The sequence below is a fragment of the Drosophila albomicans genome, chromosome 2R, assembly GCF_009650485.2.
Source record: "Drosophila albomicans strain 15112-1751.03 chromosome 2R, ASM965048v2, whole genome shotgun sequence".
NCBI classification, from domain to species: Eukaryota; Metazoa; Arthropoda; class Insecta; order Diptera; family Drosophilidae; genus Drosophila; species Drosophila albomicans.
This window is the reverse complement of record NC_047631.2, coordinates 5,862,959-5,884,561: the sequence shown is the minus strand read 5'-3', so window position 1 is coordinate 5,884,561 and position 21,603 is coordinate 5,862,959. Positions and strand designations below refer to the sequence as shown.

The 21,603-nt window shown below is 39.2% G+C and overlaps 1 protein-coding gene and 1 non-coding gene across 6 annotated transcripts in view; one reads left to right on the top strand and one right to left on the bottom strand.

Annotated features, from left to right (window-relative positions):
- Positions 1-1,014: 1,014 nt before the first annotated feature.
- Positions 1,015-21,603, bottom strand: part of LOC117574724 (putative uncharacterized protein DDB_G0289263) — a 49,187-nt gene continuing 28,598 nt past the window's right edge. For 2 of the 5 annotated variants that reach the window (XM_034258652.2, XM_052006613.1), the window contains 3 exons: positions 7,854-7,957; positions 3,225-4,510; positions 1,015-1,216 (listed from right to left, as the gene is read on the bottom strand). In XM_034258652.2, coding sequence (XP_034114543.2) covers positions 1,147-1,216; positions 3,225-4,510; positions 7,854-7,957 — 1,460 coding nt within the window. In that variant the 3' untranslated portion in view covers positions 1,015-1,146. Of the gene's footprint in view, positions 1,217-3,224; positions 4,511-7,853; positions 7,958-8,200; positions 8,949-21,603 lie in introns of those variants that run through there. The other 3 variants (XM_052006614.1, XM_052006615.1, XM_034258654.2) reach the window with 3 other exon arrangements.
- Trnat-agu (transfer RNA threonine (anticodon AGU)) lies at positions 10,386-10,459 on the top strand. The gene has a single exon. It is a non-coding gene; the product is annotated as a tRNA-Thr (tRNA).

The window sequence follows — 21,603 nt, the reverse complement described above, 5'->3', positions numbered from 1 at the left end:
GCTAAGTGGGGGCAGAGCTTTTGTGTAGCTGCTGTTTGGTTTGCCTTTTGAATCGTATTTCGTCTATTCACGCGAAAATTTCAGCAGTGCCGTATGAATGAATGAATGCGAATGTGGGAACTTGAGCGACCAGCTACAGCAACAGCAACAGCAACAACAGCGTCAGCGGCAGTCGTCACAATTTCGCCATTTCAAGGCCTACGTGACTTGTCTCACACATGGAACTGGGTCTGGGTCCCGGGTGCAGAGTCTCCTCAGTTCTCGCTCAGTCGAGCTACTTTTGTTTGGGGCGTTCTCAAACGCTGCCCACTACTAATTGTTGTTGCATAGTTATTTATACGATTATTGCCATACAATGCACACGCTGCGTATACGGAACATTCTCAACTGCTCACCTGTCTCATGATCTTAACGTTTGCCTCACGTGCTTGCTCTAATACTATTGCGAGCGAAAGGTCTTTAACAGTTGTTCGTTGAGGGTCGAGTCTCTCAGCTGATTCTACTACTTATACTGATAACATGCAATCGCAAAACTGCACAACAGTTCGCTGGGCGTTGGGAATAATAAGTCGTAATGTTTAAGAGATAAATTTGAGAAAAACAACATCGGCATGAGGAGGTGCTGCAAGTGGCCCAAAAGTGCATCATGAAGCCCCAAGCCCATAAAAAGTAAAGTTCTGTAGAACTTGATTAGCCCAAGAGAAAAGGGAAAAACAACAAACAGATCGCCCACCGCCCGCTGATGTTGTTTATACGAAGACGTCGACGTCGCACTCTGGGGTGTTGAGCGATTTAGTAGAGCAGACAACGAAAACAAATCGCATAAATTTTTAGCAAATTGAGTATTTCGGCAATGGAATAAAATACTATATATATATGTAGTATGGTATGTAGATCGTAGAGCCAACCGAAAAAATAAGTAAGAGCCCATTAATATTTTTAGAATGTCTTAAGCATTGTATAATTTATTTTCATTTAATTGTTTTCCTTCATCATCAGTCTTAAATAATAGAATATTTTGTATCTTCAATCTAAACAATGCATATAGATCAACTTTTATGTGTTACGAGTAAGTTTAAAAGTATGTACAATTGTAAATCTTATATCTAAGAGTTCAGGAACTATAGCTTGTGGTCCGTTTTTAAATTAATCGCAGAGGGTGAAGCTTCTCTGCATCCAGAGCATACTCAAGAGATGAATTATCAACAATTTGGGGCTGAAAGTGCACAGAAGATAGTTAGGGAATAGTTTGGGGAACTTAAAATGCAGTTTAATTTAAATTTCGGCTTTAAAAATGAAATGCATTCCGAAACACCATGCCAAAGATCAACAAAATTTAAAAAAAATTAATGCAATTTGTTTGTTCAGTTTTTTTTTTCTTTTTTTGAACGTGCTATTTAATTAGAACTATTTAGCTTTAACTGGCAATTCAAGAATCATGCAAAAGTAGAAATGATATAAACCAACTACAATGGTTCAACTACTTTTAATGCTACCTTTGCTTACCACAAAAAGATTTTTCAACATATTTTTAATCCACTCAGTTACAAGAAACAGTTTTTATTTGTTGTATTATATTTTTGTCAATTATATTTTATTTTTTAGTTTTATTTTGCAGTTTTCATACTATTTGTTGTCGTATTTTAGAGAAGTTGTAATTCATAAAATTTAAAATAAAATTGATTAGTCTACAACTTAGCATTTGAGTTCATAAATACATATGTATATATATGCGGTGCTATTTCTTATTCAAATAAAATGTATAATAAATAAATAGTATAAATTAAAATTATATCAAATTATTTCACACATTTTTCGTTTTATAATAACTATTTTAATTCCCGGTTAGTCTAAAATACAATTTTACATGGTAAATATTTTAATGTTTTCCTTTTAATAATTTGCTTCGTTTGTCGTTGGCTTCATTGTTTTTGATTATGGCTTTGCATATTATGAATTAATTGTGTATTAATTAAAAAATAATTGCATTTAAATTGGTTTACAACTTAAGTTACGCACTGAGAGACAGCGAGGTTCGACTTCGACATTAAGAGTACCACAAGCAAACAATTTAATCATCTATTGAATCGTAAACTTAAATACAATATTTACATAACAAATTTCACATGCGAACTATTCAAATTGTCACATCTCTTACAGGTATAGACTCTAGTTCTTGATCTTGCTCTCAAATAAATTGTTTGATTCTAAATATTTATTTTGCAAGCTTTAACTTTTGCAGTGTTTTTTCGAGTTCGAGTGGTTGTATTTTTGAGTATTATATTCATGTTGTCAGTTAAAGGGTTTATCAGAGACTCAAGTATTTGTTAAATCAACAAAAATAAATAATTAATCGATATAGAAAATATTTGGCGAGGTAATTTATTTGATCGTTATGTGGATACTTCAATTGTAAAATTAAAATTATTAATCGTTTGATGATCGATGCCAATTAGGTTGCGAAAACGAACGTCTTAAAAATACTCGAGACTCCGTTGTAATACGTTGAATTGATATTCATGTTTTTTTTTTTTTATATAGTATGTGGGTTGCATTGGTTTACGCAGTTATCAATCGACGTTGCTCGATATTCTTCCAACTATCGCGATTTGTTCGCCGCTTCAAAAATACTTTTGAACCACAGTTGTTGGTATAAATAGATGTGATGTATGTGTGTGCAGCATAATGCGCATTTGTGTGTGTGTTTGTGTGTGTGTCGTTGTGAATGTGATTGAACACTTGCAAATTACAATATCGCATACGCAAGCCAATCTTTATACAAAAACTTTCTCAGCTTCTTAGAGATAAGTATATGGAAGAGTCCTTTTGATGGGACCCACAGATAGTATTTGAAATTGCATTTAAATGCTTAGAAACTGCTTTAAGGTAAACAAAATTCGTGAATTCACACTTCCACACTTTGTACGTTTTTCTTTCACAACCAGAATTTAATTCCATTAAAAATACCAAAAGAAATAATAAAATAATTTGGAAAACAATCGAATGATACGTATTAATGGTATAAACAACAACCAAATGAAAAAATAAAATAAATAAAAAAAATTATCAAAATTTTTGCAAACAGTACAAAATGTGAGAAAATGTAATTTAAAAAGTTAATGCCAATTAGATAAGAACACAATTTTCCAGTAAGAAATTAATTTGAAATAAAGTAGAAGTTACAATCGAATAGTAGAGTATTGAAAGTGTTCGGACAAACTCACAAATTAAAATGATCGTAGTCGAGGGATTCGTCAGCGGCACCGCTGCGTCCATGCCCCTCCTGCGTTTCATCCTCATAGCTGCTGGTAGCCTCCTGTGAGTCAGGCATCTCCTCCGACTCCTCCTCGTCCTCGTCCAGCTCTTCCTCGTCGTTGTTTGTCATGGGCATCCGCACATTACGCTCCACGCGATCGCTTGTCTCGCTCAGCGCCAGTGCCGGCATCGGAGAGCTGGTCTCCCAGAAGTTCTTCCCAGGCACGGCCAAGCTGCTGGCCATTGTGGAGGTTGTCGTTGTTCTGACTGTCGTTGTCGTTGAGTTACTCCAGAACTGCCTCTTGGGGCTACGCTGCTTTTTGGCACCGCCATTGGGATTCGATCGTTGCTTGCCTGCTTGTTTCTTCTTGCCTCCCTGGTTCATCGGACCTCTGGGCTTTTGATGAGCCCCCTTCGTTGCGCCTGGCACAATTGCTGAGGTGCCGCCGTGACGTTTGGGTCCGCCAGGACCTGGTTTCTTGCCACACTTTGGTGGTGGAGCGCCCGTGGCTGCCGCTCTATCTCTTTCGTCCTTGCAGCGCTGAGCTTTGGGACCTCGCTTCCGCAGAGCACCCGCCTTGGCACCTGGGCCCGGTCTCTTCTGGCAATTGTGTGTCTCCTCGTTCTCGTGTTTCCGGCATTTGCGCAGTTTCTTTCCCTTCGGTTTCTGTTTGTGTGGCTGTTGCTGGTTACTGCTCTTGCTACTGTTACTGTTACTGTTATTACTACTGTTACTATTACTGCTATTGCTAATATGGCCGCTGAAGCTTTGACTACGGTTTGGAATACTAATCAGGCTGCTGGCACTGGCCGCAGGCTCAGGAACGTTACTGCTACTATTACTACTATTGCTAGAACTATTGCTACTACTACTACTGCTGCTGCTGCTGCTGCTAATGCCATTCGCAGGACACTTCGGGTGCGGCTTGAAGTGTGCCACGTCGATGAGGTCGATCAGTGGCTTGCCGGTATCACAGAGTTGGCGCACGCCATGCTTGACGCGATTGGCCCCAAAGTTCTTGGCTATCAGCTGGTCCACACGCAGCTGCGGCACCGGCTCGGTGATCGCATTCGTGTATGTGGTTAGCTTCCCCAACGATCTGGAGGCCGGAATTTGCATGCGACGCGGTTGGCCATGGCGATTCAGTGCCAAGTAGGAGACCCGCCTCGCATTTGAGTTGTATGTGGAGGAGTAGGTGTTGTAGTTCTGCAGCTCCATGTTCTCATTGAAGACACAGTCGTCGGTGAAGTCTTTCTGTAACAGTTGAGAACTAGAATTAAATTATTTGGCTTTAAGAAGGTCGATCACAAAAAACTTGAAACATATTGAATGGCTCAAAGTAGTATTTTCCTTGAAGTAATATATGATATAAGATGAAAGCGACACGCTGTTTTCGAGATGCGTTAATAGCTCAGAATTCTGTGGCCAAGCTGTGGATATCGTAAACATTGTTTCAATGGCCTCTCATATGCATAACAAACAACGGAAGAACCCTCAAGCTAAGAGGGCTTAACCAACAATAACAACAATTAAATACTCCCAGCTACCTACAGTTTGCCAGTTGCCAGTTGCCTGTTAAGAGTTGGCGGTTTTCCTTTTTCATCTACGTTTATAAGAATCTGAATCTGTTAGATAAATGTGCTCATTATCACAGGATGTGCTCGGTATCGGCGTTGCGATCGATAGACGCCGGCACCCCAGATCCCCAGATATGTGGAACTGACCTAGACTCTCATCTAGACCCAGAGGTAGACACAGACGCAGACACTGACCGTGACCCTGACCATAAAGTAGACTACTTTATGAATGCCGCCTGACAGCCACACAAAAGGACAACAAACAAGTCGCCAAAGGCCTCTCAAGTGAATGGTATTTGGTCTTTACATGTACTCGCAGTTAGGTAGAAATTTAAATGAGCTACAAAGGATTTGTTGCTGCTAAAGTGTGTGCTTTAAATCGTCGGCAGCGCTTTGTTTGGCGATCATCAGATCAAATTCAATTAACAACATTGAATTAATTCGCTTGTCAGGCAATTAAAATTCTTTCCCCTGACAACGTGACAGAGTCAAAGAAAGCGAACTTCACTGCGAACTCGACGACTTCCATGTGGAAATGTCGCCGCTTAAATTTAGAAATTAATCAGCCAAATGGCGCGCCGGCTGCCGCTACACCAATTTGATATTAAATGAGCCATAAAATGGCCAAAAAGGGGAAAATACGAAAAAATACAAAAGAGAGAGAGAAAGATGAGGTGAAACTGAGCATAGACTGCAAAATATGGCTAAAATGTTGACGCCATTTCAAAGTGCCATGAGATCTTGCTCTCGAGGGCAGACAAATTTTTGACATATGTGACAACAGAATGTGGCACGAAGAGTGAGTCGTGTGCCTCATTGTCTCGACGTCTGCATCTTTTATAATTTTCCTAGCATTTGCCGCTATTTTTAGACTAATAGACGACACTCGAAATGAAAATCGCAGTCCACAAAGGGGGATATGAAGTTGTAGCTAGATAGTGTGAAATGCATCTGGCTGCTGGCTATCAAACCCATTAGCTCTTGATGTCTTACGTCGCAGGTCTTATCAAGTGGCGCCAGGTGGAAAAGGTCAACGTTTAGACCAGATACGGCGGACACCTACAACCAAGAGAGGCAAGAGCCAAGAGGAACCACTCTCAGTGCTGTGACGCGTACCACATTCTTTTGGGTTCGATTTTGGGGCATTATCGAGTGAACAACAGGACAATAACAGTGATAATGACGCAACATATTCATTGGCCTAAGACATGACTGGACATTAATTGATCGGCCCGAGCACCGCGGGCGGTCACCTTTTCAGTATTCTGTTCTCTGTTTGGTTGCTTGGTCTTCAGCTTGGTCTTGGCTGCAACCAACCGCAGAGCAAATTATGCAAATTAATAATCACATTTATACATTGTATATGCTTATGGCTATAACATATTAATTGGCCAGTAACACAGTTTGATCCGACGGAGACGAGACTCGGGTTATTTATGAATTGGCAAGCGTTTTGGGATTTCAATCAGCTGCCCCATTAGGCAGCTAATCAAATCAGCTGCCATCGAGTCACGAGATCATGACGTTTTTGGCATTTTAACAAAACATCGAAATGCAACGATAAACTAACAGATCACAAGTTCATGAAAAGCTATTTTAAAACTGCTGACAAAATATATATCATATGAAATCTATATTTGCATCAACTATTTTTAAACAATTATGACAATTGAATGCTAATTGTTTTCATTTATAAACGTTTTTTACTTTGTATTTAAAATTAGCAAAATTAAATTTTGTTTTGACTTTGAGTTTTAATTATTTAATTGTATTTACTATTTCTCAGCTAATAAACAAATTACTGATCGATTTTATGTTTATTTTTCCGTTTCGATTTAAAATGGCATCAAAATACATTTCTGTCAAGCAAGTTTTCTTGTTATGTTCTAGAGTGTATATAGTTCTTTGAAATGCACATCACAAGTTTCTTGGCTTTGGCCAATGGTCGCCAAAATAAACAAAAGCCGCCCAGAAAACGGCCGCCCACTTGACCAACTTTGCGAAATGTCTGCAATGCATTTTACGGCGCCTTCAAAGGGCGGCGGCTGTTACAAAGTTGCCGCTGTTGAAGCGCATCAATCAACACGGCCACGCGGCGCTGCTAGAGTTAAAACTATCTCTATCAGCATCTGTATCTTTGAGATACAAAACACGAACACCAACCAACACTCGAATGGACTGACAGAATTGGCACAAATGCGTCTATTTCGGGTATGCATGCGAAAAGGTCAAAGTGCTCCGGCTGCGACAAGCTGCCACCCAGCAAAGACACAGAGAGAGAGAGAGAGAGAGAGAGAGAGAGAGAGAGAGAGAGAGAGAGAGAGAGAGAGAGAGATGAATGCCGGACAATCGCTGAGGCGCAACGCAAAAACTAAAAACTAAAAACTAAAACTGCAGCCAGCCACGGCGCCAGTCGAAGGCGTTGAGAAATGCGACGCCAATGATCATGAGATGTGATGCCACAGGGAGTCGAATCAACTGCGACTGGGACTGCGGCAAAAAGTGTCACATTCATTATCGACAGGACATGCGACCGTCCTCACTTGGCACTTGACTGCTCAAGTTGAAAGGCACGAAATCGAGCCGAGAGCCGAAAAAAATGAAAGGAAAAAGGACAAGGGTTGGCCCAAGGATATTCGTATCTTTTGTGAATGTTTTTGTTGTTATTGTGAGTGGCTTTGTTTTTGTTCACTTCACTCGACGCACTTAATGTTGTTATTTATTGAGCTGCGTTTCGGAATTTGTTGAGGTGCACCTCAATCATTTAACGGCCTTTTGTTTGTTTATGTTTGACTCATTGCTTTGTTATGGGAACAATCGAAATTTGCCGCTTCAGTAACAGATAAAGCCGCATAATTGAAATTAAAGCAGCAAATTGAAAAGCATTTCAAATAATCAATCAACAATTCTTCGGTCATTGCACAAATGTCACCACGTGTACTACTTGATTTAGTATTTAGTTAATATGTGATCTGAGTGATGAGTCTTAAATGGATTAAGGGTTAGAGTTGCTTACTTACCCAGGCATAGAGCACGCCACAGGCATCCATACATAGATACAAACAAGTGGCCACACTTTGTATCTTTATGCGTCCCACATCCACAGCTGAGCGCTGCAGAATCGCTGCAAGGTTGAGAGAAAGAGAAATGAAAGCATTCGTATTAATTAATTATCAATCAATTTCAAGCTTCGCTTTAAAAAGAAATCTGACCACAAAAGCCCCTTGATTAACCGTCCCGACACACACAGAACCAGTGTCAGATGGTGTCAGGGTGTCAGGATGTCAGTCGATTGCCCAAAGCGCAATCCCCTCCACCAATCTCTGTCGAGTTTGCTGTCGCCCCAGCTTCTTAAACTGTTAATTACCTGTCTGACACTCTGGCTGTTAAAAATATTGTAGCATTGCGAAAATAAATGCTTGGCATTGTCAAGTCAAAGGTGCAGCAGTTCTTTTAGTCCGACCACCAGAGGCTATTCAAACACGCGAGTATAAAAAGCCATTACAGGCAGCTTGAAAAAACAACATTTAATCAGCTAGAAGCTAGTTTACAAATATACGCCCATCTACACTGGCGTCAATCGAACCCGCGCTACAAACTTCCACTTAATCACAAATGGGCGCGAGCTTAGCGCACAGCGCCATGACTGTTGTGCAAATTTGTCAACTGTTCGCATTGAATGTGAGGTTATGAATGCCATACTTTGAGGTTAATTGAAACTGCTCTTGAGTTTTTAGTGAATTTCAAGTTCAGTGCCGTCTGCAGATACTTCCACAATTTTATTAAAGGTCAAACCACTTGTGTGGCCCATGCATCGACCGACCCAGTGCCTGTCAATTCCCAGTTTGCCAGTTGCAGTTGTTGTTGTTGTTGTTGTTCAGATTTTACGACTGCCTGGATAAAGTGTGTCAGCACTTGGTTTGCCATGCACTCGCGTTCAATGAACCTTCTGCACTTTTTCCATAATAAACAATTATTGTTATAAATACTGCAGCTTGTTATGAACTGATTGAGCCGATTAGCAGCTGCTGCGGATATCATCAAAGCAGCCACACATCCAAAAAGAAATAAAAATCGAGATTATTATTGGGAGCTAATGCCGGAACAGAGTTTCGATTTTGATTCCACCTCATGCTAATCGATTGAGTGGCCACTTGAGTGATTGAAAAATTAACTTTTGACGTCAAATTCCATGTGTGTTTGTTATTTTTTCCAGAATTGTTTACGTAAAAATTACAATGTGATACTATGAATTACTGATTTACCATTCCATAACAGCATATGGCGGCATAGAATATTTCAGGCAACAGCATAAAGGGTTGCAATTGTTTCTTTTTTAAGGGGTCGATCATAAAATTTTACTATGATAACTTGTAACAATAAGTGGAGCTACTGAAAATAAAAATAAAGGAGAATGTGGTGATATCATATTTTATAACTCCATAGGAGCATAAACTTTTGCAATTTGTAACAACTTAGTGATTGGGGAAAGTGAATAATATGGTCGACTAAGTCTAAAGAGAGAGCTCCCTCAGGGCTTTATTGCAACTGTGAAATTGTGTCAAAGATAAGCAGACGCCATGGCGGCGCAAATGCCTATAATAAAATATTGCTGTCAATAGTTTTGCGATTTACGCTCTTATGTATCCGTAAGTATGCGAGGACTGTGTATACTATATGTATCTATATCCGCATCTGAATGACTATCTCCAGCAAAAACTAAACAAAGCCAACAATTACCACAACTAGATCAATGGGGAATTTTTTAAATGCATTTTTGAGTTTATTTACAGTAAGTACGGAAATTATAAAGTTGCTTCCCTACAGTTAAATTCGATTTATAATTTCCCTTGCATAAATAATTACTTCAATTTTATGCAACTTCTTCAAGGCATTTAAGTGTTTAGCCTTTTAAAAAAGAAAAAAAACGAATCCAACATAGAAACTGCTAGTAAATAAATGATATGCTAAGCGCTTCAGTTCATTTGTTAAAATGCTCAGAGTAAGAGAGAAAGGGGGCGGGCGACGGCATGTGGGCGGAGTAGTTGCTGGTAGCAAGTGACAGCCTTTCACTTTGTGTTCAAATGTCGCTTTTGGTGTTGCATTTCACTTGGGTCGCGTTTGTCAGTGACTTTTCTTTGGGGCTCATTTAAAAAACGATTTGTTTAGCTCGAGTTAACAAAAGTAATTTTTCTTGCTCTTTTTTATCTTTTTGGATACATATGGACATTTGTATTTTGATGTGTGTGGGTCGCACAACGAATTGCTCAAAATTATTATTAATACATTTTCATTTATGCTGTTGTTCTTGTTGCCGTTGTCAGCGTTCTCTTCTTATGTTTGTCTAGAGACCTCGTCACAGTTGCTGTTCCAAATTTAGTTCTCCCAAAAAAAAAAGCAAAAACAAATCTATAGCAAATTTTATGGGACAGCAAGTAAAAGTAAAAGAAAGAGAGAGAAAGAAGAGCGTACAACATATACACAGTGCGTAGTACGCACACGCACTGCTTTTCTCTTTGTTTGTTTGAACTTTGCGCGCCCAGTTTGCATGTGGCGCCGTGGCTTAGTTGGTTAAAGCGCCTGTCTAGTAAACAGGAGATCGTGAGTTCGAATCTCGCCGGGGCCTTGCGATACAAATCGCGTTGAATCATTTTTTAAATTTTTTTTTAATTTTGAATAAGCAAATACTGATTATATGTTGATTATAGAGTAAGAGAACCTGTGTAAATTGAACATTTAACTCATACAAATCTGGTTATCAAAACAAATATATTTTATTTGGGAAGGCTACAGGTTTATTCTCACTCGGAAGAAACAATTAACTTATGCGTTTCGCTCTTTGGGAGTGTGGAAAAATAAACAATAACAATTGGAATGATCATTAATTGAACAATAAAAGAGCTGGCAGCCCACAAATTGATCAGCAGTTCATTGAACTAACTGTGAAATTCAACAATTAGTACAGGAAGCACACACAAAATAAAAGCAAGTCCCATTTCAAATCGAAATCTGAAGCTAAATCCGAATCCGAATTCGAAACTGAGACTGATTATAAATTAGATATTCAAGTCACGCATTTGAGCTGCTTTAAATTGGCCACACATTAAGCACGTAGTCGAAAGAAATGCAAAAGCAAAACCAACAAAAGCACGCACTGGCAATAATTAAAATGTCAAAAAATATTGCTGTCAAAATGCAGAGAAGTTCTGAAGGTGTTCGATTGAGTTATGTGGCAATTGAAATGTTTGTCTGTGTCTCCCTTCCATCGTGAATCCCCCTGGTATGTATAGATATATATGAACTACTCCTCTGTTAATCACCGTTAAAGGCCGTCTTGTGCCTTTATTTATGCTAATGAGGTCTTAATTTGGAGAGTTTTGTCGCTGAGCCGACTATCGGTAATAATCAAATTTATGTTCGAGCCTTCAATAAAACTTGACAAAAAATTTTGAAAACGCAACAGCACATATTTAAAATGCGAGTATGGGCATAAAAGTCAACTTTTGAAAACACATTTAAATATATGTATATGTAAAATCGTTTTTTATTCATATATTTTTAATTATACTTAACAAAAAGAAGAAATCCCAATGTGTGACATATAAATAAAATTTATGAACACTTTGTGGTTATTTAACATAATAAGGGAATATCACAATGGATATTTCACTACTGTGCCACGCAGTTTTTACGATCGAGTTGTCTTTCTTTCTTTATCCAATATAATTTATTAACGTGGGTTGCGTATTTTGACAATTTAATAGCATTTACAGAGCCGGGTATATCAATCAATTAAATTCTATGTATACCCCATTAGAGTAGATAAAAAATTCAGTGTCGCAGATGTCGCACAGATGATCGTAATGTCAGTTGGGCCGAAAAGTTGCAGCTATTAAATACTAATTAGTGCCAGCTTATTGACTTGTCTCCGCAGTTCCATAAATCTTTCATGTTTTTAACAGAATTCGGAACACGCAACTGTGGGCGCTGTGATAAGCGTCTTATACTTATACTTATATGTATGTTATGTTTATCTTAATCTATTTACATTTGGCAGTAAAACGTTTATGTGCATTTTACGAAAGTGAAACCTTCTTATGTAAATGAAGCTGTGGGAATGCCCAAAATGCTGTCTACCCGAATCCGACTGAAGGGATTTCATGGATGGGTGAAACAGCTTGACAAGAGAATTGCGAATCGTTTGAGTGCAAAAAATACAATTCACAGTTGGCTACCTTTTTTTACCCTCGTAAGTGTAATTATTATTATCATGTTCTTGTGCATTCTTTGCTGAGATTGCCAATAATCGAATTTCGTTTGCGTGTTTTTTTTTCTCAAAGAGGGTTGGGAGCGGATTTCCGGATATATTCCGCAATATCCAATAGATATAAATTACGAACACGTTTGACAGCTGACAGTGAGGGGTTGCAATAAATTGGCATAGTTTTGTCATCCAATAAACGCCCACCAAAACTGTGCATATGGGTAAATGATATGAGTGTATCTCAAAATATGAAAATTCATACATATGTATGTGTAGTTTCGAGATGCTTCCGATCTATTGTGATGATTATAAACGCACACATTGATTGGATTTGTCATTCACACAGCGCATTCCACATAGCCGCAGCTGAGAGGCTGAGAAGACTTCTGTCAGTATCTAAAGCTGTATATCTATGCTCTTAGTGGCTTTCACTGCTGTACACAAAATTTATGGGACGTGACCTCCCTCCAGCGAGGGCAGCTACCGTTTGGAGAGAACGATGAAATCTCGCATACCATCTCTAGGAAATGCCGAAGAAGAGAATCGGGGAACCGCTTAAACAAAAGTTCAACAACAAATCTCCACTTCAATTCATTAATGAAAAATGAACTTAGATATTGAGGGTGCCTTGATTTGATTAAATTAGACTAATAATGTGTAAAGTATGGTCAGCCACTTTAATCTCTACTCGTAGCTCCGACTCCAAAATGCCTATTCAATGGGCCCACCAAAGGAGCTGCCCTAAGCCGCTTTTTGTAAAAGTGGACAGTGAAAGTTTGGGCAATCCATTTAAATACAAATAAAAAGAAATGTGCAACATGTTGTTCTTACAAATTAATACAAGCGTTAAGCAACAAACAAATATGAAAATATGTAGAAGAGATTGTTCTCCTAACACGCCACGATTTGTAGATGTTGTAAAAATGTAAAAACAACATGGAAAAGTATGTTAAAAAAATGTCAAGAAATTTTAAAAAAGATGTTAAAAACTGTAAAAAAAAACAAAAACTCTTTTAAATGCATCTCTCCGCCCAGCGTTCCTCAATGACAGGCCAATTTTAAGGCGCCCGCTGCGCGCCCCGCTGCCAGCGCCAACGTCGACGTCAGCGTCGGCGTCTGCTTCTATGTCTGCAGCAATGTCAGCAGAGTTGTCAACGGTTGTGGTCAGCGCACAAGTTTTGGTTTTCCGCATTTTCCTGTACATGTATCACAGCAACCAGTTGGAGTGGAAATGAAATATGTAGATGAGTCTTTAATTAATTTGAGACACGACAAGACAAGTGGCGTCGTCTGTGCCTGCGTCTGTGGCAGCAACGCGACTGTGGCGACTGCCTCCTGCCGTTTTAGCCGCAAAGCTTTTTAGGCCAAGAATGAACCAAGCCGCCAGCCATAGCGGACAGGTTTAGGACCAGCTCTAGTTCTAGTTCTAGAGAACGCTGGCAGGTGTTGACTCACTTGGTTCACTAGCCATTAGAGGCTGTAATCGGTTTTAAATGCACCCATTGATCATATCATTCCCAGCTGGCCATGGTGACACCTGACGATGCGACAAGTATCTCCGAACATCGATCAGCGATAGTTGTCAATATAAATCCAGAAGACTTCTAAATACTCATATATAAAGTGCAATCTTATAATTCATTGTTGTTGTGGCTAAAGTCTTCTTCATTGGCCATTTGTCTTTGGTGTCTATTATTCCAAGTCAATTTGTCAGTTGTTGTTTGTATCAAAGCAGCTACTGATCTGTCTCTATTCCAAGAAGGAGTCCGTCAGCAACCACAACATCTCATTGATCACTCACATAACCCATATATAACTCGGATCCGCATGTCACCAGAAGTGCCTACACAGCACAGCACAGCAGCAGTCTCTGATGACAGTTCTAGACAGTCTGCCCGCATACAAGAGAACTGTATCTGACTGGGACGTGAAACAGCATCAAATAATTTTAAAAGCTGCGCGTCTGCAAATGCTAAAAATGTTTTATGGTTTCTATGCTGCAAGTACATACATATTTCTGTATATTTTTTGCATTTTGTGGCATTAAAAAATGCCGTCTAACCAGACATTGGGGCAGCGCTGACAGCCCAAGTGGCATGGGGACTCGGACTGAGTTTGAGACCCGGCTAGGACTGGATACTGGGTATCTAGCAAATGGCAATTGACAGCTTTGGCTTTGACAGCGATGCATGCAAAACATGCGGCTTATAACAGTTAATTTTGGCCGCTGTCCTCATGTCAAACCATGTAATTAAAAGATATATATTCATACATTTTGCATATAAATCAAACATCTGACAAATTGCTTATTGATTTGTGACAATTTCCAATGGCTACCAATTAGCTGACCATTAGACGACTTGCACAGATTTGCAATTGCTGCACAGCGCAGTGCAGAGAGAAAGAGAAGAACAGCAGCTGATTGCTTATCACAGGTTGGCTGATTGTTGACAAATTTCTTGCTCGTACTTACTGCATTAATGTGTCACCTAGATTGTAATGTCTTTGACTCTAGCTGAGAGAGTATTCATCTTAATGAGATGCGTAAATATTTGGCTTAAAGTGCTAAACGGAAGCAGCTGCAGCAGACTGTCACTATTTCATAGTTAGTTGGTAGAATGTGAACTCCAATGAAGTATTGCCTAAACAACTAGCAATTGTAGTTCTACTAGATTCAAATGCTATATTTATATCAGCTATTCTTGACCAGCGTTAAAGGCCTTAACGATTTAGAAGATGCAGTTGAGGGGTTGTAATTACTCTAGTTGACAATATTTACTTTGGTGTCTTTTTAATGCAGTAGTATATAAATGTTTCATATTTCGATATGTTGTGTGCCTTTATATTACTTTTTCATTTAAAGTGTTAGCGAGTCGATCATCGTCAACTGTAGCTTTCTTGTTCATTGTTATCACAATGCGCTGAAAAGTAAAGGAAGTGCTTCCCCTTCTCTATTGAAGCAGACAGCTGCTAATAGCTCCCCAGCCACACACATTTGGTGGCCCATTTAGTCGCTTCATATAAATGCGATCTGCAGTCAAAGTTCAAAGCATTTTCATTTGTATTGCATCCGATGCATGGCATTGTCGCTTTGTGGCTCATTTGCGTCAGCTTGACATGATTTAGCCATGTCATGGGATTGCCTTTGGGTTTCGATTTAGTTTTTGAAATACAATTTGGCATTGGCTGCGTTCTCTCTGTTGTCTGATGTCTGTTGTCTTTTGTTGGCTGCTTTCCCGAGTTGACACACATATTATACGCTTGCCATCAAATAAAAAAAAGAACAACAAACAAATATATATGTATACATGTAAATCAACCAAAAATAATGGAGAAATACTTGGAATCTGGAGCGCGACGAATTGCTTGTTGTTGTTATTGTTGTGCGAACAGGCAAATTGTCGCCTGTCAGCATTGCTGGCTGGGGGCAGATATATTTTTAGCTGTCAACCCGAGAAACATTTGACATGCCCTTCACTCTGCCCCTTCCCCATGTGCCCCCGCTTTAAAACAGAGATGAAGGCAAATATTTCAATTAGTTAAAGTTGAATTGTTGTACGCAAAGTGTTGCTAATGTCAGCTAATGCTTCCTCAAATGTTGATAGATGTAGATACGGATGCAATAGAAATTGCAGCCGCACTCACACACGTTTGCAACAATGTATGCGCTCCATTTGATAGCAAGTGTAATCCAACATGAGGTACACCGATGTAAGTGTGTGTATCTCGAAGATACGAAACGTGTGCGTTGTGTAGCGACAGATGTGTGTGAGCGTAAATAGCGCAAAGCGAGCTTAGTTGCATTTGCAATTAATTCACAGCAAACAGCAAATGTTGCAAATAAATTAGCAAACAAAAACAGAAGCAACAGCAGCAACCACATCAACTATTTGTCCATGTAATTGTAACGAAAATGTATCTGTAAAGCGAACTGCAATTGCAACAACAACACCAACAACAACAACAAAAATGAAAAGTGCAACGATGTCGTTTAACGACAAAACACTCAACTGCAACGTCAGCAATTTTCGGTTGTTGTTATTGTTGTTGTCAATGGTTGTTGCTTGTTGTTGCTATTGCGCGCACACGTCATAATTATCGGCGCAAATGAATGTCGGGGCGAACAGCACAACTGAAACACACAAGCACACGCTCTACGTACTGCACATACACAGCTACAGATACAAATACAAATAGAGATTCAGCTACAGATACAGATACAGATACATACGTACATTTCGTAGTACACACATTGACCAAGCACAATGCAAAATGTATTGACTTAGGTCAGTGGCTCATTGAACGCAAATGCAAATTGTTGTTGCTGTTGTTGTTGGTAATTCACACTTCACACTCATTCAAAGGCGTATGTGTGTGTGCTCGTGCGTATATCTGCAATACAGTATTCGTATTCGGACGTAAACTGCAAGTAGCTAAACTAAATGTGATAAACAAGCTTAACGCCCGCCAACTGAAACCGCCTTGCCGAGCAGTTAAAATCTAAAGCAAATAAAAACTCTAAAGTGTTACCACATCAGATACGGATAGAGATAGATATGCAGATATTGAGATAGAGATATTATAGTATCAGCGTGGTAGATAAATCGCGATGTGGTAACTTTGTCGAGTCTGCATCTTAAGTGCCCTCGCCAAGACCATGACCATCTAATATTGGATTACAATCTCCCGTATTGAAAAACTATCATGTTACTCAATCTCGATTGAAACATTTAATGGCTCGGACAGCAGTTAGTGTTATTAAATATGTATCTGTCAGTCATGATAAACATTTGATCGAAGGGATCATAAATATCTCTTCTCATAGCTTGCATATTTCCACAGAATTCAAAACGATCCCCGTAATGTTCATTTAATTGCGCATTAATTGAGTTATCATAAACTAACATTACAATTCCAAGCTGAATATCAAGTTTATTTATAAGCTGATGTAAAGAAAAGAAATATAAAATTCGAAAAATGCCCATAAAATAAAATCACTATAATAGAGGCATACGAAATCTGTCAATGCGTGTAGACGACACTCATTAAACAGATAATAAAAATAAATATAAATATATGCGATATCAAAGTTTTTATCTCCACTTTCCTATACAAGCGATTGCATGTAAACAGAGAGTGAAAGTGTCGCTCCAATTCCAGAATTTTTAACCAAAACTAAATAGACGATGAAAATAAAAACAAATACTTTACTAATGCTCGTAGCCATATCGTAAGTATCTTTGTATCTTTCGCTTTCTTGTCGCCGCCATGCATCATAAATGAGAAAATTGTAGCTTTCATCGCGGCCATCTGCAAGTTTTTTCGTTTCGGAAATGCCTAAAAATTTTCTTTGCATTATATATATGGGAATATGGGATGGAACTATATATGGAACTGTAGCCTCAAATATTATTGGGCTGAGAAAATCTTTACGATGTGTTAAACTATTATTATGGAAATTCTCATTTCTTGATTCTCATTTTCCTTGCGGCTTTCGGAGGGGATCGAAGCTATTTTCGTATTGCTTTGGGGTTTATTATTATTTAAATGCCAGCATTAATTGACCTCATAATGCGGCATGAAATTGTATTGCACTTGAAGCCAAATGCCGAACAAACGATTTGCACGCTTCAAATGATGGGATGAGTTTATTTGAAGATCTGGCATTAGCAATTCAACTTTTCAGACAGCAACCTTGAAGCCCACACAAACTAGATCCACAATATACTCAGTCAAGTAATTAGCTCTAATTAAGTTATAGTTTCCGCAGCTGAGCTGCTCGTGTTCGTTGTCAATTGCATTGTCAGCTAGTTAGGAGACCACCTGTGAGATACAACCACACAGTTATGCACCACATGCAGTTGGCTATTTGCCTCCTTTTGTTTGGGCCCACAATAAAAGCCCCCATTTGGAAAACGTTTAACAATGCTTGATGTCTGGTCTGGCGCACTACCAGACTCGCCTCTCGACTGTCGATTGTCGACAGTGTCCAGTGGAACATTGTGCATTTGTCATGCACGTAGGCAACATGCAACACACACTTGCCACCGACTTGTTACTGTTACTGTTGCTATTATTGTTGTTGTTGCTGTTGTTGTGCTATATATGGATAACTGCGCTTTTGGTGGCCACGTTATGTTCACACTTCAGCCTGTTATTGAGATCGTTTATCGATTGACAGGTAATTGTGATTTATGCAAATTATAGCTCGACACCTTTGCCAAGGCAGCCTTAGCTCAGACTGCAGTGTTTATTGCTGCACTACGTACGAATTGTTTTAGCATGAATGAACATTTTCTTGGACTTTCTTTCCCCGACATGTTATTAGCTCAACGAGGCATGTTGATGTTGTTGTTGACCGGCGGTCTATTGATTTGGAAAATAAATCGAGACAGCAGGAACAAATGGAGGAGGAACCCACACACGAACATCGAAATTCGCCACAATATTCAATTGTTTTCATTTCTATTATTATTTTCTTTGGAAAATTATTCTTGCACCCCATAAAAACAAGCAGTCTCAGTCTCATTCACAGCCTCAGCCTCAGATGCAAAGTCTCAGAAGTCAGACATGAAGCAGTCAGCTTCTGAGTAGCACGGACAGGCATTAATCACATGCCAAAATCTCACATAGCTTGAAAGCCAACTGAAGTAGTTCTGTTCTGTTCTGTTCTGTTCTGATTTCAGATTTCTGTTTTGTTTTTTGTTTTTTATTTTTTGCATTTTGCTTTTATTGTTATTTATAGTTTGGCGAGTAGACGCCGAAATGAAAACAAGCAAACACACCGCGATGGAGAGGCCAAAACATGCGTCAATAACCTCATTTCAAATTGATGTGTTGACTACAAGCAAAATCCTTTTGCAAACATCGGCTGTTGCTGCTGATGATGATGATCTTCGCATCATAATCATAATGGCATGCCAGTATTTAAATTGAGTGTGAATGGGGTAATAAGAGCGACTCTCTCGTAAACACGGCTGCGGCATCTGATCGTTGGACTCTAAATCAGGCACTATCAAAGTAGCTATCTAACCACTTTTCTCAACACTTTAGTTTGCTTTCAGTTGTGCAAATCTCTTACACAGTTTATGGCTCTTTCGATCTAGTGATAACTGCAAAGTTGTATAGAGAGAGAGAGAGAGAGAGAAAGAAAAGAGATACATAAAGTGATGTTCAATGTTCGTTTGAAGAAACATATTTCACAATTTCATTTTCAAACTAATGCGAGCTATTCAAACATTTCTGACCCCTCGATTCACCTCAAGCAAAACCAAATGAATGTCTGGGCATATAATTTCAGGTCCACTTCCAATAAAATTTCATAGACAAATACGAGTTCAGTTGCAGTTGCAGTTGCCTAGAAAATTGTAGCACAATTTGAACATAAACCAAAAGCCCAACCGGAAGACGATGCTAATAAATATGGCACTTGAAGTTGCCTTTTTTATGAGTGATAATCCAAGTGCGCCACTTAATTATCGCGCAGATACAAAAGTATCTATAAGTTATGTGTACTTAATCCATCCCATACTGTGTGGCTTCTGCTCGCAGTCGAAGTCTGGCAGCCTCTGTCATCGTAATTGTCGTTGTCCCACTCAAGTGCATTTTTATGATCGCTCATTAAATTTATGGCTTTTAATTTGTCGTCGTAGGAATGGCTGTGCGTGCCGCATTGATAAGCGACCAATCCAATCCACATCCGAATCTGAATTCGAATCTCAATCCCACACACACGATTGGTACTTGGGAGTCAAGTACTTGCAGCTTGTTAGCGTGTCACATCAATGATTGATATTTGTGTTTGTTGTATTCTCTGTGGCAACAAACAGCAATTAATGTGTACAGGGTATTATAAGTTGTGCAGTTACGTTAAGCTACGTCTTATGGCCGATGAAAAGTGTGTGAACAATGAAACTTGTAATTTAATTTATAATGTTGGGAAAGAATTGGAAAACCTAAGAGAAAGTGTATATAAATCAATATATGAAAGTGTATTTGCAGTTCGTTACTTCGCACTATCACTAAACGCTTATCATTAGAATAATCACGTAAATGCATCCGAGTAATTTCGAAGTTAGAACTGAATAAAGCACTTGCTCCATTGACCGACATAGGCACTGAGCATGCTTCAATCGCAAGTGGCAAAAGCAATGAAAATCCTTGCCAAAACACGTATCACAATCAGCTAATTGGATGAGCTTTTTATTGTCAGTTTGTGGCTTTCATTAGCATACCGCATGAGGGCGCACCCATAAGTCCGATCTGATATTTAATGGCTACTACGTGTTTGCAGTTTTATTTCGCATTAATTTTGTTTTTATTTTTGGTTGTTGTTTTTGTTTTTGTTTCTGTTTCTGTTGTAATTAATGTGATCCGGCATGACCTTAACAGTGTGTTGTCAGCCTGATTAAAAAGTGTTGAAAAACAAGTTGTAAATGCACGCAAATGAAACGGAAAACAGCACAAAAGATCACATCCTGGAGAAGCGACGATCGACTCTCGAGCGAGACGAAGAAGAGTCCCCTTGGAACGTTTTGTCATTTTAATGGACTGATACTTAGCCGGTTGAGCTTTCGGCGTATGTCAGCCTAATTAAAGTGAACATGTGCCAAGATCAATGTCGATGGCGCCGCCAGACCGTGTATCTGACAGATACGCATGCGACAGATTGCGAATCTGCGTATGAACGCAAATGTGAATTGGTTGTTTATTTACTTTTATGAGCTACTGCAAATTAATTTATGCCATATTCACAACTTATGACTTGTTTCGCTCTTAATTGCATTTTTAAGAACTGACAAATTGCGTCCGATTTTACCCCTCGCTTAATCCAGAAAATTATACGCGTTTAGCATGCGATTTATGCGCGACATGCGATTTTCGATTGTGGCCGATTTAACAATCCCAAAAATGGCATTGAACTCTTCTTCGCATGAGAATTGTTGTCTGCTTCAGCCAGACTGAGAGACAATCTAATCTTAAAGAACTCGTCCGTTGACAGCAGACAAAACTCTGAGATGCAGATACATCTCCATCTGTGAGTCATTTTGCTTCGTTTAGAGAGCATCAACATCACTTATGCAGCCCCACCTATTTGCCATGCTAATGTAACGACTTCAGGAGAGAGAAAATAAGAGAGAGAATTTTTAAAGTGTAGGTTGCAGAGTCGTGAGTGGCTCATAACAGTGAAAGAGCTGCTTGATGAGTCGCTTTTGCTACCCAAAAATAATGTCAACGATTTGCATGTAAATTGCACAAAAGTTTCACAGTTCTGCAGTTGAGGAAGTTGTGCTAACAAGGCCGTTAAACTTGGCCCATCAGCATTTCAAGTTGGTTATCTCTGGGGTCTGGGTGGCAGTCTTGTGGCGTGGCAGTGCCAAAGTGCAAATATGTGGCCCCCACTAGGGAAGCAACGCCTCCACATTACTCAAACTCACGCCCAAGCGATATACAATTCAATTCAGCTAAAGGCTCGAGTGCCCTTTTAACCGCAACCTAATGAAGCT